Genomic DNA, 17,064 nt, shown 5'->3' with positions numbered 1-17,064 from the left:
CTCCACAACATTAAATTCTGCTTATCAACATATTATTACAACTTAACCTTTACCTATGGTTATTTGACATCCATCACTTTTCCTGCCTTCCTAACAGTTTCTTGCTCTCTAGCATTCTCCTTCCTCCATCTCTCCATTGCTCTCTCTGTGTTTTCTTATTTGGGGTGCACATTCAACTTGATATCATTTAGCAAAGTTCTCTGCCTACCTTTTCACCCACTACCATCAACAATTCCAAATAATAACAATTCCAACAATTCTCTTGTGATTTCTAAATAAGGTATGTTAGATTTCCACAAATTAAGGAAATCAGTCAAATATTTTTTTGGTTTCAGGTCAAAACATTCATGGTCTCATTTATTTAAGGGAGTTGAAGACCACAAATATTTTGACAATTGCTTTTCAGATACTTAAATTGGGTAACATTTATAAATATTCATGCCATAGGTATACCTCAGATACCAGAGAGAAGAACCTGGTTTGTGCTTAGTTTTATTTAGTTATTCATTTTTGGGATTGCAGTTACTGGCAAAATCAGCATTCATTGCCGATCCCTTGCAAAACTATTCTGAACCACTGTCTTCAACTGCCGCAGTCCATGTGGTGTAGGTACTCCCACTGTGCTTTGAGGTAAGAAATTCCAGGATTTTGAGCCGGCAATGGTGGAGGAACAGCAATATATTTCCAAGTCAGCATGGGAATGTACAAGCAGTGACTGCTGCCCTTGTCCTTCTAGGTAGTGAATGTTGCAGATTTGGAATGTGCAGTCAAAAGAGGGTTGGCGAGCTACTGCAGTGCAACTTGCAGATGGTACATACTGCTGCCACTGTGCTTCAGTGGTGAAGGAAGTGAATGTTTAAAGTGGTGGGCGAGGTGCCAATCAAGCAGTTTGCATTGATTTGAGTGGTGTCAATTTCCTTGAGTGTTGTTGGAGCTGCACTCATCCAGCAAGTGGAGAATGTTTCATCACACTCCTGGTTTGAGCTTTGTTAATAGTGGACAGGTTTTGGACAGTCAGGTGATGAGTTATTCACCACAAAATTCCAAGCCTCTAACCTGATCTTGTAGCCATCGTATTTATATGGCTGGTCCAGTTAGGTTTTTGGTCAACAGTGTTAGTAAAATCAAAGCCACTTGTTGAAGTCAAAACTCACAGAGGTTTTCTTTACTGAAAGAACTTATTGACTTTGCTCAGTCTCACAACTCTCTCCTCACATCCGGTGTCCCAACTGTTCCCTACTTATGTGTGCTCAATGTACTTAATTAAACAATGCCTTTCACATGTGTATTTTAACAATACCATTACCAAATGGTAACTGGCCCCAGGATGTTAATGATTGGGGGTTCAGTGACGGCAATGTTGTTGATTGTCAATGGAACATGATTAGATTCTCTTTTGTTGGAGATGTCCATTGCCTGGCACTTGTGGTGTGAATGTTACTTACCACTTTTCAACGCAAGTCTGCATATTGTCCAGGTCTTGCTACAATTGGGCATAGGCTGCTTCAGTATCTGATGTTTCAATCCCAACTCTTATTACTACTGGCAGGCCTGATCCCAGTTTGGAACGTGGCTTGATAGATCCTAACTTTTATTTTTTTGTTTAGATACTTGGAGATTGGCAACTGAACAGTCAGAGGAGTCAGCTGATGAACTTTTAACAAAAGAATAAAACATTTATTTAACAGGAAAACATTAACTATATTGCATTACTCCTTCACCCACAACTGTACCTTTACAGATATATACAGATTTGCAAGGATAACACAAGTTACAAAAGCTAACATATACTCTAGTGTTCACAATAAGTGCATAGTCCATGTAAACCAATTGGCAACCTGCAGTCAGGCACACCACACACTGAAACCAAGTGACAGATGCTACAGATCTCTCATCACCTCCCCCCAGACACTTGTCACCCTGTGAGCCAACCAACTTCACTGAACTCCATCTTTCACACAAGGGTTTCCAATCTCCCCTCTCCAAGAACTCGTTCTGGAATCTTCCAAACCAACGCTTTCTCTCAGACTCCTTCCACAAGGGTCTGCTTCCAGGGTTTCAAACTCTCCTTCTGATGTTTCTCTCCCCTGAGTCACCACATGCATTTATGCTTTCTTCCATGCACTCTCTCACCCTGACTCAGCTGTCAACAGTACACCACTGCTTCACATGCATAGCAAAGGGTTACACGCCTTCTGCTGCCTCTTTAGACGTTCTGGCTTCTCACTTTAAATCTGCTTCTTGCAGTTTTTCTTCATTTAAGGTTGAAGCTTGGAGCCTTCCTCTGCTCCTCACTCTTAACTTGACTTAACAGGACTTTTTCCAGGTTCCTGTCTTTCCTTTGACTAGAAGGTTTTCTTGGGACTTTCTCCTGTTCCTGTCTCACTCCTTGGCCTTGGGGCCTTTCAATTCTTTCAGGAAATATGCTCTCACTCTGCAGTTTCCTCTCTCAGTGTCCACTCTCTCTGGAGTTCTGGCTTCAACAGGACTTTGATTTGGGATTGGCTATTCGTCCTTTCTAGGCTGCTTCTGCTAGCAACTACCTCCAACTGAACTCAAACTACTTCTTCTAGTTTTTTTCTGTTTATATGTGTGTAGGGGTGGGTCTTTTTCTCTGGACCCTAAGCAACAGGACAGTTTTTCTACTCTTGTGTTTGCTTTAACTTCTCTTCAGGAGTTGTAAAACTCATTAGAAATGCAGGCACCTTTTAAAGTGAAACTCAAACTCAACTTGGCCTTTTCTTAACACACAAATACAGAAATACAAATCAAACTTAAACATTAAAGCTAAAACTCATTCCTAACACCCACAAATACAAATATAACTTACTTAAATTGTCTCTATTTCCAAACACTGAGGAGATATGAACTAAACTGAGCACTGAACAATCATCCATAAACATTTCCAATTCTGACGTCATGATTAGAGACGTTCATTAATGAAGCACTGAAGATGGTTATGCCTAGGACAGTACTGCATTGTCTAGACCTTCATTGAACTGCATCTGATCTTCTATGTTCATAAACAAATAAACAATAAATAAATAAAATAAACAATTTTGTACTCAATTAAAATCATTTTTCTGGGGTAAGGTGTTTTAGATTTTTTTAAAGTAAGGTTTCAACTGGCATCTTTGAAATGTCAATACATTTTAAGCAGATCAATATCAAGTATTATTATGTAATAGAAAGACAAAGAATAAAACAGACATCTGGGCTGTATTGTTAATTGTTTGTAAAAAGAATACCACTTCTGTGCATAGTATTACATTAATAATACTATAGTACTAAATAATATGCAATTCAATAATACAATAATAAATGCCAAATATTAATACTAAAATAGTAATATTAAATAGCATAGTATTACATAATATTTACATCACAGAAGCAGGCAATTTGGCCCAACTGGTTCCATGCCAGTGTTTATGCTCCACACGTAACTGCTCTCATCTTTCTTCATCAGGCCCCATCAACAAATTATTCTATTCCTTTCTCTCCCATGTATGTATCCTGCTTCACTTTAAATTAATCTATGATATTATCCTTAACTACTCTGTGTGGTTACAAGCTCCACATTCTAGCCACATTTTACTCTAGGTAAAAGTTTCTATTGAATGCATCACTAGATTTAATAGTGACTATCTCATATTTATGTCCTCTAATTCTAGTCTCTCCTGCAAGTGGAAGCACTTTCTCTGCACCTACCCTAAATAACGCTTTTGAACTAAAAGACTCCATCATGTCACCCCTCAGTTTTCCCTTTTCTAATGAAAAGAGTCCTCAGCCTGTTCAATCTCCCCTGATGGGTATAATCTCTCAGTTCTGGTATCATCCTATTCAATCTTTTTTTGCACTTTCCCTAGTACCCTACACCCTAGGGTTCTAAAAGACCCTGCAGAGATAGTGGATGCATGAACTATGATTTTCCAAAATTCTTTAGATTCCGGAATGGTCATATCAGATTGGAAGTTGGCAAATGTTACATCGCTTTTCAAGAACTGTAGGGAGGACAGAGAAAGACTGCAAGGATTATACACAGATTAAGTGAGTCGGCAACAACATGGCAGATGGGATATAATGTAGGGAAGTGTGAAGTTATTTACTTTGGTTTAAGAATAGAAAAGCAGGATATTTTTTAAAAAGTGAAAAAATTGTAACTGTTGATATTCAAAGAGATTTGGATGTGCTCGTAAAAGGAACACATAAAGTTAGCAAGCATTTAAGGTAAGGGGCAGGAGGTTTAGAGGGGGTTTGAGGAAACATTTTTTCACCCATTGGAATTTGGAACACACTGCCTGAGGGGGTGGTAGAGGTAGGAACCCTCACAACATTTAATAAGTATTTAGATGAGCACTTGAAATGTCATAGCATACAGAGCTATGGGCCAAGTGCTGGAAAATGGGATTAGAATAGATAGGTGCTTGATGGCTGGCATGGACATAATGGGCTGAAGGGCCTGTTTCTGTGCTTTAAAACTCTATGACACTCTAAGTACAGCAAGCAATTAGGATGGCAAATGGAATGTTGGCCTTTATTGCATGGGGATTGGGTACAGGAATAAAGGAGTCCTGGTACAATTATACAGTGTTTTGTTGAGATCATATCTAGAGCAATTGTGTGTGGTTTTGGTCTCCACATTTAAGGAAACATATACTTGCATTGGAGGAGGTGCAACAAAGATTCACTAGATTAGTCCCTGGGATGAGCGAGTTGTCCTGTGATGACAGGCTGAGTAAAATGGGCCCTTATTTTCTGGAGTTTAGAAGGATTAGAAACAATCTAATTGAAACATAGGGCAGGATCTTTCCTCCTTTGGGGGGGTTCTGCGGGAGTGGGCATGAGTGGGCGGGTTCCTGATTGGTGCCCCCAATTGGGGGCACACTGCCATTTTACATGAGCGGGCCAATTAAAGCCCGTCCAGCGTGATGTCCACCAGGAAGCACTAAGCTCTCTGTGTGGGCGGGGGGGGGGGGGGACTCCCTGAGCCAGGACTGTGCTCTTTTGCGCATGTGCGCAGGAGAGCACACTCATCTCCATGAGGCTAAGTGCTACCTCAGGGAGATTGGCTCAGGTTTGAAAGTTTCAATAAAGAAGAGGAAAATAATTACTGACATGTCCACTCATGTGCCACTATCACATGAGCTCGGACAGTCAATTTCTTTTATTTAAACATCTTATAAAAATTTTAATACCCTCATGAAACCTCATCCCGCCCGTGGATGAGGTTTCATGTTTCTTCAGAAGCCCACTTGGGCTCCTGGCCTGCCCCCCTACCTTAACGTTGGAGGAGCAGGTCCACTAATCATGTTAATTACTTTTTTAATGGCCTTAATAGGCCTTTGACAGTTCGGCAGGCACGCAGCCGATTTAGCTGCGTGCCCACAGAACTGAAAATCTAAATGACGCGGGGTGACGTCAGGACGCGTCATTTTATGCGTCGGCAAGCGCGCTTTGCCACCCCGCTTGCCGAACATAAGATTCTGCCCATATAATATTCTCAAAGGGCTTGATAGGAGAGACGCTGACAGATTGTGTCCGTTGGTCAGTGAATCTAAAACTGGGGACACAGTCTCAGGAGAAGAGGCCAATCATTTAGGACTGAGATGAGAAGAAATTACTTTACTCAAAGGGTTGTGAATCTTTTGGAATTCTCTATCCCAGATAGTTGTGGATGCTCCATCGTTGAATACATTTAAGACTGGGATAGATAGATAGATAGATAGATAGATAGATTGATTTTTGATCTCTCATGGAATCAAGAGATAAAGGGAGTGGGTGGGAAAATGGAGTTAAAACTCAAGATCAGACATGATTGTCTTGAATGGTGGAGAAGGCTTGATGGGCCATCTGGTCTTCTCCTGCCCCTATTTCTTGTGATCTAAATCATTTTAATAATATAGAAATCAGACAGTTCGGAGTAGTCCAAGGATGGTCTAACTAAGGTGCTATACAAGTTTACTATAAGTTTTCTGCTATTCAATTCTGTTCTTCTAGAAATTTTGTTTTGTTTTATATGGTTTTATTAATCTGCCATTACTATTTTTGGTGGTCTGTGTATCTGTATCCTTAGATTTCTCTTTTTCACTACCCCATTTAGACATTTAGGGCTGGATTTTGTGTGTTGCGGAAGTCTTGCCGCTGGACCCAAAAGCAGGAAGTGGCTCCGCTTCAACCAGCAGCAGGATCTGGTGAGGCCTATTTGATTAAAAACAGTGGCTTGCCCCCAAGAGCTGCTGGTCCAATCATGGGGCCAGCATCTCAATTGATTCAGCAATGCTGCAGCTTAAAGAATAGTGTGTCTCAATAGCCAAGTGCCCTCAAATAGTGGTAAGTGGGGTTGGGGAACACGGGGGTCATGTAGATCAGGAAAGGGGATTGTGAGGCACATGTGACACCATTGCCGCAGGGGCAGCGACTGCAGCCAGGTAGCCCCTTTGTGGATCTAGCAGTCCCCCAAAAAGAAGGTGCCTCCCTCCTTGAGCCCACTGGGATGCCACCGGTTTTCACAGAGATGGGAAGTGGCCCTTAATTGGCCACTTTAGTGGTTCAGTTGTGCTCCTGGCTAATAACTTACCCGCTGATGAAAATGATGTCAGGCTTCATGTGTCATTTTGCCAGCCTTCTCACCCCCACCAAAGGGCTAATAAAATTCCTGCCTTATTTGCCAAAGAGTATGTGACCTCTTAATTTTCCTACCAAAATGTACCACCTCACATTTACCACACTGAATACATTTGGTAATAGCACATCCATTTGACAAGTTTATTAATAGCTTTCTGTATGATGTTATAGCCCTCCTCTGTATTGATGATACCTTCAATTTAATGTCGTCATACATTTTAAAAGCATACTTCAAATTCCCAAGTCCAAATCATTTATGTAAATTGTTGTACTCAAACCGATCCTTGTGGAACACCACCTCCCAGTTTTTTGCCAGTCTGTGTGACAATTGTTAACCCTACTCTTTTTTATTTTAGAAGTAGCTTGCTATCCATTCCGCTGTTTGTCCGGACTCCCACATTATCTGACCCTATGGTGCCTTATCAAAAGCTTTTTGAAAATCCAAAAACACCTGCTGCATCACCCTTATTGACCCTTCCTGATACTTCTTTCAGGTATTCAATAAAATTAGTTAGCATGATCTTCCATTTTGAAATCCATGTTAACTGTTATATTTTCGGCTTCTAGATGTATTTTATTACAACTTTGAGGAAGGGTTTCATTAGCTTTCTGACAACCAATGCTCAACAAATTGGTCTATGGTTCTCTTCCAAGATTCTGTCTCCCCTTTTCAATATACGAATCACATTAGCTGTTCACCAGTCCTTTAGCATTATTCCCTGTTCTCATAAATTTTATATATATGGGCAGAATTTTACGGCCCAATTTTGGCAGGAACAGGGCCGTAAAATGCAGCAAACTTCATTGGCTTTGGCGGGAACGTAAAATCCCACTGCCATAAAATTTCACCCTATGTAATAATGCCTCTGCTATCTCTTTCCGAACTTATTTAAATAATCGGTTCATCAAGACCAATATTATAACACTGACTCAATTTATTGCACTTCAATTTCCAGAACCCATCTGAAAGACCATGGGGCAGATTTTTAACTTGGAGCTCAGAGTATAAAACTCCTGGAGGCGCCACCCATGACAGAATAACTCAATTTTCATTTCCATTGATTTCACTCAAATTCATATGGTTCCTTTAATGCTTAGCTAATCTGAACTGTCACCAGCTTTATACCTGGGCAACAAGTCTACCCCCAGTAAGTTTATTTTTATTTTTCCATTTTTTTTAAAAGCCAAAGTTAAACATGTCAATTTGTTTGCTTACCCAGCCATGACAAGCACGGACTTGACTGCCCTCATACCAAAGTCATAGTGATCCTGTTGGGACAGTTGCTCACTACATAATTTGTACATCTGGGTCATCTTTCTGGCCAAAACCTTGCTAGATTCGAAACCCTCTGAATACAAAATGACCTGTAACACACAAAAAAAAACTGGAAAGCAGGGATCACAGGGGCTTTTAATTATATTTATTCATAACTTACTCAAAGGAATAGAGAGCCATAGACCCAAGTTCCTGGCAACACTAAGTTAGGTGATGCACTAAGTGGTGTAGACGGGAGCAGAAAATTACAAAGCTGATAGATTAAGTGAATGGATAAAACTGTGGCAGGTTGCTTTAATGTCGAGAAGGGTGATAACATTCAGTTTGACCTAAGGAAAGTAGGTCACCTTATTTTCTAAATGATGAGAAGCTAGGAACTGTGGAGGAATTTGGAGAATTAGAGGTCCATATACAGAAGTTCCTAAAAACTAGTGGATAGGTTCAAAAATAATTATAAAGGTGAATAGAATGTTGGGTTTTATCTCAAAGGGGCTGGAATACAAAGAATAGTTTAATAAAATTCTGTTTGGATCCCACTCAAAGTACTGCATTCTGTTCTGGGTGCTGAACCTCAGGAAGGATTTACCAGCCTTGGAACGGATGGAGTGCAGTGAGCAGAGTAATACTGGTGCTAAGAGGGTTAAGTTATCAGGTCAGATTTCATAGACTGTGCTTTTATTCCTTTGAGTATAGAAGATTAAGGGGTGAACTAATTTGGATGGTTATGATGATTAAAGGGTAAAAATAATAAAGGGGTAAAAATAATAAAGATTTGCATTTGCCTTTCACAACCACACAATGTACTGTCAATGAAGCACATTTGAAGTGCAGTTACTGTTGTGACGTAGGAAATATGATAGTCAATTAGCGCACAGCAAGCTTCCACAGACAGAAATGCGATAAAGATCACAGATATTGATTATTTGATAAATATTGACTAGAACACAGGGATAACTCTCCGGCTCTTCTTTGAAATAGTGCCATGCGATCTTTTAGATCTTCCTAAGAGGAGAGATAGGATTTCAATCTCATCCAAAAGACAGCACCATGACAGAGCAGCACTCCTCAGCATTGCACTGGAGAGTCAGTTTTGATTTTTGTGCTCAAGTCCTGGAGTGGGACTTGAATCCACAATCTTCTGACTCAAGAGACAAACTTCTGAAGAGAAAAGAAAATTGCATGGTTACAGGGAAAAGGCAGGGACTAGGTGAGTCACACTAGCAGAGAGCCTGCATGGATGCAACAGGCTGAATGGCCTCCTTCCATGCTGTAATCATGCTATGATTCAAGAGGCTCAGTGGATAGCATAAATAGAGAGAAACGAATTCCTCTGGTGGGAAAGTCAAGAGCAAGGAGTCATACAACCTTAAAATTAGCATTAAGCCATTTAGGGATATCAGGAAGTGTTTCTTTAATTGAAATCTCAAAACAATTTTGTTTGGCAAGGGTATGAAGAAACTTTAGACAGGTAAATGGAGTTATGGTGCAGATCAACCATTATCTAATTGAATGGTGGAAATCGATGTGGTGAACGGTCTAACCTTGCTCCTATGAACCAATGAATACACAAACAATAGCACAAGATTTCTGTTGATCATCTATAGGATGTGGGTATCACTGTCAAAGGTAGCATATATTGCCCATCTCTAACTGCCCTTATGAATGTGTTGGTCAGTGACCTTCTTAAACTGCTGCAATCTATTTGACATATGTTGCGCTTGCTAAAATACGTTACCTGCAAAATGTTTTTGAAATTTGTAGTCTAATTTTTCTTCAAATAGTTTTGAAAAAAGCAATTGAGCAGAATGGCTCGAGGTTAAAAGAAGATGGTCCCTCAGCCCAGCTGACTAAATGGTATTGATTCCATTATTTCAATGATACAGACCAAAATAAAAGGAAAAGACAAACAAAAGCATCAGTTCAATTACCTCAGCAATAAGAGCATAGTTTGGGACCATCATTGCAATAGGTCGAAAAAGAGCCTTTAAGTTGTCTGGTAGTTCTGTTCTTCCAGCATAACCAGGGTTCATAGTGATGAATGCAGCACAAGACATGACTAGCTTGATTTCTCTACCTTCAAACATGAAACGGGAAAGCTGCAGAAAAAGAAACCAAACAACGATTATTTTACTTTGACTTTCTATTTAGATTTTATTCAGTTATCAGTGTTTTCTGAAGCTGGCAACTAATGGTTGGTTACACAAGAATCAAAAGCTTTAATAACAATGTAGTCATTCTACATCTCTGAACCTTACCATAAAATGTTAGCAGGCATTAAAGTCAAGGCCAATTACTTCCTCAGCCAGCAAAACAGTAATGTGATTCTCAGTGTACCACATGTTGCTGGGGCAGAACCCATCTCTTCACCACCCTCTCACAGTGACATCAGCTTAGGCAATATCTGCTGGCCCATCCAGCGAAGGACACAAGTTGTCAATGATTCAATGCAGTCACTACACTCAGACTTGTGGGGGGCACGAGGGTATACCAGGGGGGAAAGCCAACCTGCTGGGTTAAGTGACCAATGCCAACATGGTACTCATCCTTCCTGAGTGCAACAGGTCATTGAAGTGCTTGCGACACATCGCGGGAGCTCACCACCTTCTTCCAGGCATGTTTGGTTATGTAGGGGGGCTTCCTCCTCCTGTCCTGGGGTACCAGTATCTCCCGTCATGCTGTCACCTCCTCCAGAAGGGGAGCAAGGCAATCATCGGAAAAAGGAAGGGCACAGTGCCCCCCTGCCCTCCCCTCCTGCCTGTTCTGCTCACCAACAGCACTCTGGGGAGCCCTTCCACTTGCCATGATTTGCAGCCTTTGAAAGGCTGCAGCAAATTTTTAAAACAGGCCGCCGGGTCACCATTGGACCCGGCAGTCATTGCAGTTTCACCGCCACCCACCCACTCCCTCTGTCCTTGAGAGCCGCAATTCACGCTGGGTGGGCCTTAATTGGCCCACCTGCATAAAATGGCGGCAAGGAGCCGATCACGGGCAGCAATCGGGTCCATGCCCGCCCACACCCGCTTCCGTTCTGCCCTCCCCACCAGCCAGAAAATTCTTCCCCTAGTTACACCTCCGTTAAGGCAACAGTAAAACACAGATTTAAAGAGACTCCTGGCAAAGCACACTCTGGACAGTCACATTCAAAATGAGTCTCTTTCAGCTCTGGGTTCTTGCAGACAGCAGCTTGAGCCTTAAGGGCTGGAGGCTTTAGATCTTAGAAGCCCTCCTATTTGTACCAACAGATTTCTCTTCCTCTATACATATTTTCCTCTTTGAATGCCTTTTGAACTTTACCTCTTCTAATAATAAGACCCTTTCATAATACCAATTTTATTAGTCAGCTATGGAAAAAGTAAACACATTGTTTGGCTTCTTCTGGCTAGGTGTAATATTTCACCCATTCTTTTGAATGGTTTATTTAAAAATGCAAATTTCCCCCTTTATATTTCACCTTGTAAGTTACCTAAATAACATTTCAAACCTACTTCTCTTCTATACATCAAAGCCGCTAGACCAGCTGGTTTTAATCCAATTAAGACACACACACACCTCTAGAACTCTATATTAAAATAATTTCCAATAACATTATAGGCATTCTCAATATCTTCTTGACAGCTCCATAGGAACTGCTTCCCACTTGAGTCATCTCACCTATTGATATATAATTTCTAACAAGGATCAATGGACAGCAATCAAGGAATGGGCAAAAAGGAAAAGAACCCGCATTTCCATAGTGCTTTTATCATCCTCAGAATGTCCCATAGCACATCACAGCCAATTAAGCACTTTTGAAATATGGTCACTGTTGTAATAAAGGGAAATGCAACAGCCAATCTTAGCACAGACAGATTCCACAAACAGCACTGAAGTAAATTATTGAATTAATTGTTTTTGTGGTGTTGAATGAAGGATAAATATTGGCCAGACACCAGAAAAAATTGCCTATGCTACTTCAAATAGTGCCGTGAGATCTTTTATGTCAACCTAAGACCAAAGTTTAACATCTCATCCAAAAGACAGCAGCTCTGGCAGAGCAGCACTGAAATGTCAGCCCAAATACTGAGCTCAATTCTCTGAAGTAGTGCTTGACCCATGAACTTTTGACTCAAAAGATGAGACATGCTGCCTCTGAGCCACAGCCAACAAGACAGTGGAATTAGACTATTATTTCACTTATTTACTTCACTGTAAGAGCAGCAAAAACTAGAGTCAAGGCTGTTTACATTGTTTTCCAAAGCTTCCACTTCTCTTCTACCAAAATGATAGCCTCTGATCAAAAGAAGCCTCTCCCCTCAGCCCAGTGGATTTTTTTTCATTTATGGGATAAGGGCATCGCTGGCGAGGCCACCATTTATTGCCCATCCCTAATTTCCCTTGAGAAGATGGTGGTGAGCTGCCTCCTTGAACCACTACAATTCTCGATGTGTAGGTACAACCACAGTGCTGTTAGGGAGGAAGTTCCAGGATTTTGACCCAGCAACAGTGAAGGAACGGCGATATATTTTCATATCAGGATAGTATATGGCTTGGAGGGGGTCTTTCAGGTGGTGGTGTTCTCATGTGTCTGCTGCCCTTGTCCTTCTAGATGGTAGTGGTCATGAGTTTGGAAAGTGCTGTCTAAGGACCCTTGGCAAGTTCCTACAGTGCATCTTGTAGATGATGTCACTGGTGATGGAGGGAGTGAATGGTTGTGCATGGGGTGCCAACCAAATGGGTTGCTTTGTCCTGGGTTGTTGCAGATGCACTCATCCAGGCAAATGGAGACTATTCCATCAAAATCCTGACTTGTGCCTTGTTGATGATGGACAGGCTTTGGAGAGTCAGGAGGTGAGTTACTCGCCACAGGATTCCTAGCCTCTGAGCTGCTCTTGTAGCCACAGTATTTATATGGCTAATCAAGTTTTGTTTCTGGTTAATGGTAACCCCAAGGATGTTGATAGTGGGGGATTCAATGATGGCAATGCCTTGGATGTCAAGGTGCGATAGTTTCTTTCTTATTGGAGATGGTCATTGCCTAGCACTGTGTGGTGCAAGTGTTACTTTTCACTTGTCAGCCCAAGTCTGAAAATACCTTTTTCTCCTTTTCATCTCAAGCTTCATTGTTCTCATACCACTTTGAAACTCAAATCCTTCCAAATATAACATCTTTCATGTTTCTATTTTGTCTCTGCTTTCGATCAATAAAATGTATTTTATCCCCTTCTGGTTCCCATGGATCTCCTTTAAGATGCAAAAATGTTTGTCACTTCTGACTTTGCTTTGATATTCAAATGAACTCTCAACTTACCTAAAAATGCAAATGTCAGATCCAACCTATTTACTTGTACCTCAAACCCACCATAATATCTTATTACAAATGCACACCTAACACCTTTCATGTCTGACCTCCCAGACAACCTGTCTCTAGTAACTTCACCCCAGCTTAATCAAATCATTTATACACACAGCCTTCTTCACAGAATAACACAATATTCAACAAAATATTTTAAAAATAACATCCAGTCTCACACACCCAAATAGTCCTGTGTTGTAGTTCACCTGTTTGACACCTCATTTCTAGGTATGTCTGCTCCTGCTCCTGGTACATCCTCCTGCACTCTTCATTGAACCGGGTTGGCCCATGCCTTGGTGGTAATGGTAGAGTGGGGGATATGCCGGGCCATGAGGTTACAGATTTTGATTGAGAACATTTCTGCTGCTGCTGATGACCCACAGCGCCTCATGACGTGTTGGAAATCTATCCCATTTGGCATGGTGGTCATGCCACATAACACGATGGAGGGCATCCTAGGTGCGAAGATGGGACCTAGTCTCCACAAGGAGTGTGGTGGTCACTCTTACCGATACTGTCAAGGACATGCATCTGTGATAGGAAGATTTGTAAGGATGAGGTCAAATATGTTTTTCCCTCTTGTTGGTTTCCTCACCAACAGCTGCAGACCCAGTCTAGCAGCTATGTCCTTTAGGACTTGGTCAGCTCGGTCTGTAGTGGTACTACTGAACCACTCTTGGTGATGGTCCCCCACCCAGAATACATTCTGCACCCTTGCCAACCTCAGTGCTCCCTCCAAGTGGTGTTCAACATGGAGGAGCACTGATTAATCAGCTGAGGGGGGTGTTAGGGAGAGGTGTGGCTGTACTTGGTAATGAGCAGGAGGTTTCCTTGCTCATGTTTGACCAGATGCCATGAGACTTCATGGGGCCAGAATTGATGATGTAGTATTCTAGGGCAACTCTCTCCTGCCTGTATACCATGGTGCCACATCTGCTGGGTCTGTCCTGCCAGTGGGACAGGACATGCCCAGGGATGGCGATGGTGGTGTCTGGGACATTATCTGTAAGGTATGATTCCGTGAATGTGACCATGGCTGTTGCTTGACTAGTCTGTGAGATTGCTCTCCCAATTTTGGCACTAGCCCCCAGGTGTTAGTAAGGAAGATTTTGTAGTGTCGACTTGGCTGAGTTCGTCCTTGTGGTTTCAGGTCCCTAGGTCGATGCCGGGTGGTACTTCTGGTTTCATTCCTTTTTGACTGTTTAACAGTTTGATGCAACTGAGTGGCTTTACTTGGCCAATACAAAGGGCATTTAAAAGTTAAACACATTGCTGTGGTCTGGAGTCACACATAGACTACACCATGTAAGGACAGCAGATTTCTTTTCCTAAAGGACATTAGTGAACCAGATGAGTTTTTTTACTTGACAATGGTTTCATGGTCATCATCAGAATTTTAATTCCAGATTTCTATTGAATTTCACGACCTGCCGTGGCGGGATTTTAACTCGGGTCTGTGGGGCATCTCGCTAGGTCCCTGGATTACTAGTCCAGTGACAATACCACTATGCCATCCCCTCCCCATGTTATTACACAAAATTATGACCTGCTTATTATTAAGCTTGATTAGTGTCAGAATACTATGGTACCTTGGCTGCTTTAGCATTTCTGATGGTGATGAGCTGCTGTGCAATGACAGAAAGTACTTCAATATCAATCCGGTTGAACTCATCAAAGCAACACCAGGCTCCTGACTGAGCTAAACCACTGAAGAAGCGCCCCATCATCTGCAGGAGAACATATTCATTGTGCATTAACTTACTACATAGTATAGTGACTGTCTATCAAAAAATAAATTTGCTAATGAAAGGATTATGTCCATAATTGTTACATATGATGTAATACCCTTTACTAAATGCATAATGATGTATGCTTAAAAAGATTCAGAAGTTCTGTTTTCACATTCAATGAAATTTCCAGTTCTGGTTGGTATGACACAGTGGCTGGTAAATGCCGAGCTTCTCAAATCCCAGAAGGAAACTTGAAGCAGCTGCACAACTGTTTTGTGATTTGTATTTTATTTCAGGATGCGTGTCTTGGATTCAATAGTAATAAGTCCACAGAGGTGTTGAGGTATTATACAAAACTAAATTAAACATTTATTAATAAAATAAAAGATTTTAAGCATACATAGGTCTACAAATTACTACTATAATATCTCCTAAATAATCTGGCTCCCAGTTATACCTCCGTTAAGGCAACAGTAAAAACAAATGGATCTTAACAGACCCAGGCAAAGCACACAATACCCTGGACAGTGATATTCAAAGTGAATTTTCTTAGCTTTGTTTCCTGTAGACAGCTACTTGATGCATAGAGGCTAGAGGCTTTTTACACTTGTGTTAGATCTTAGAATGCCTTCCCCTTACACATAACCTCATCTCCTTTATACATATTTCTCCAATTTTAATGTAAATTCCATTATTCCAATATGTCTTTGCAATTTTATTTTTCTCATAATATAAATCTTTCATAGTACTCATATTATCAGTAACCTTTGGGAAAAATAAACACAATTCTTATGGCTTGGTGTAACATCCTACCATTTCTTTGAAATTCAAACTACTCTAATGTATCTAAAAATGCAAATGTTCCTCACACCTCACATTCTAAAACTTCAGCCATGTTTACATATTTAGCATTTCAAACCTAGCCTCCCTTTTGATAACTCAAAAGCTCCAGACCAACTGTCTCCAATTCATTTAATTCCCCCCCCACACACACATCTGCACTGAGAAACTAATCCAAACCCCACTATTAACCTTCCTTTTACAATAAATCACAATAATATTATGAAAATTATATTTTCATGGGACCAATCATTGACTCACTTTATAATCTAAGCCTTCAGAGCAATTAAAAACAACACACTGGATGGCCAGGGCCTTTGCAAGGTCTTTGGTAGTTTCTGTTTTGCCAGTACCAGCAGGACCAGCTGGAGCTCCTCCTAGGTCTAGCTGTAGGGCTCCCATGAGGCAGAGGTAACACCGGTCCTAAGATAACCAAGACAACTTAGTCAGTTATATTTCTGAATATATTACAAACATTGCACAGAAAGACGAACACAGAATGAATGTTTCCCATTTATAAAACAGGCTGAATATCATCCTGTTAGATAGCATGCTTTCTTGCTGGCTGTACAGATAACCAGTCTTTTTACATAGTTTCATTAATTTTCCCTGCTGGCAACAATTCTCTAATTCAGATATGCAAATAAGTTCAGATTACCTTTCCTAGTCAACATTGGCAAAATGGAGAACATAATAAAGCCTGGCCAATCACTGTGGGCAATTTCAGACTTTAGGTAAATTGCTAGTCTTGCCTCACTGTGCTAGGCCTGAGAATGCCTGATGGAAGAGGCTCTATACATTTTTTTTAATGTTATGCTAGGACATGATAAACCTATCACAAACTGCATGGAAAGATTCATATTATGTGATGGGGCCACCATTCTTCCTCAAGTTTCAACATTACCTTCTTAGCGCCACCACCAGAAAACTAGGCAGTCCTTTTACCACGAAAAAGGTACTGAATTTTCACACTGTTCCCACCAGTTCCAGCAAAAATATCTAGTCATTATGCTATTATTGCTCCTACTATTATTTTCTCCTTATTTTATATTTCAGGTAATTACCATCTTCACTGAATATACTTACAGTAAGTGGTGTGATAACCAGCCGAGGGGATGCTCCCAGGTATTCATAGCCATATGTGTAATTAGATAAGGCCATCATAGCCACACAGTTGTCTGCATCAAGATCCCAGTAATAGCGTAGCTGTCTCTGCCACTCAAAATTATTTACTGTATCCACCTACGATGCAGTGAAACACT

At 40.9% G+C, this 17,064-nt stretch overlaps 1 protein-coding gene across 1 annotated transcript in view; it reads right to left on the bottom strand.

Annotated features, from left to right (window-relative positions):
* dnah6 (dynein, axonemal, heavy chain 6) overlaps nt 1-17,064 on the bottom strand; it is a 425,407-nt gene that overhangs the window by 266,508 nt on the left and 141,835 nt on the right. The window contains exons 28-32 of the mRNA XM_041185312.1: nt 16,889-17,044; nt 16,064-16,225; nt 14,822-14,959; nt 9,829-9,996; nt 7,841-7,989 (exon numbers count right to left, since the gene is read on the bottom strand). Coding sequence (XP_041041246.1) covers nt 7,841-7,989; nt 9,829-9,996; nt 14,822-14,959; nt 16,064-16,225; nt 16,889-17,044 — 773 coding nt within the window. The remainder of the gene's footprint in view (nt 1-7,840; nt 7,990-9,828; nt 9,997-14,821; nt 14,960-16,063; nt 16,226-16,888; nt 17,045-17,064) is intronic.

Source organism: Carcharodon carcharias, chromosome 4 (assembly GCF_017639515.1).
Source record: "Carcharodon carcharias isolate sCarCar2 chromosome 4, sCarCar2.pri, whole genome shotgun sequence".
In the NCBI taxonomy this organism is placed as follows: domain Eukaryota; kingdom Metazoa; phylum Chordata; class Chondrichthyes; order Lamniformes; family Lamnidae; genus Carcharodon; species Carcharodon carcharias.
This window is presented reverse-complemented; position numbering and strand designations above follow the sequence as displayed.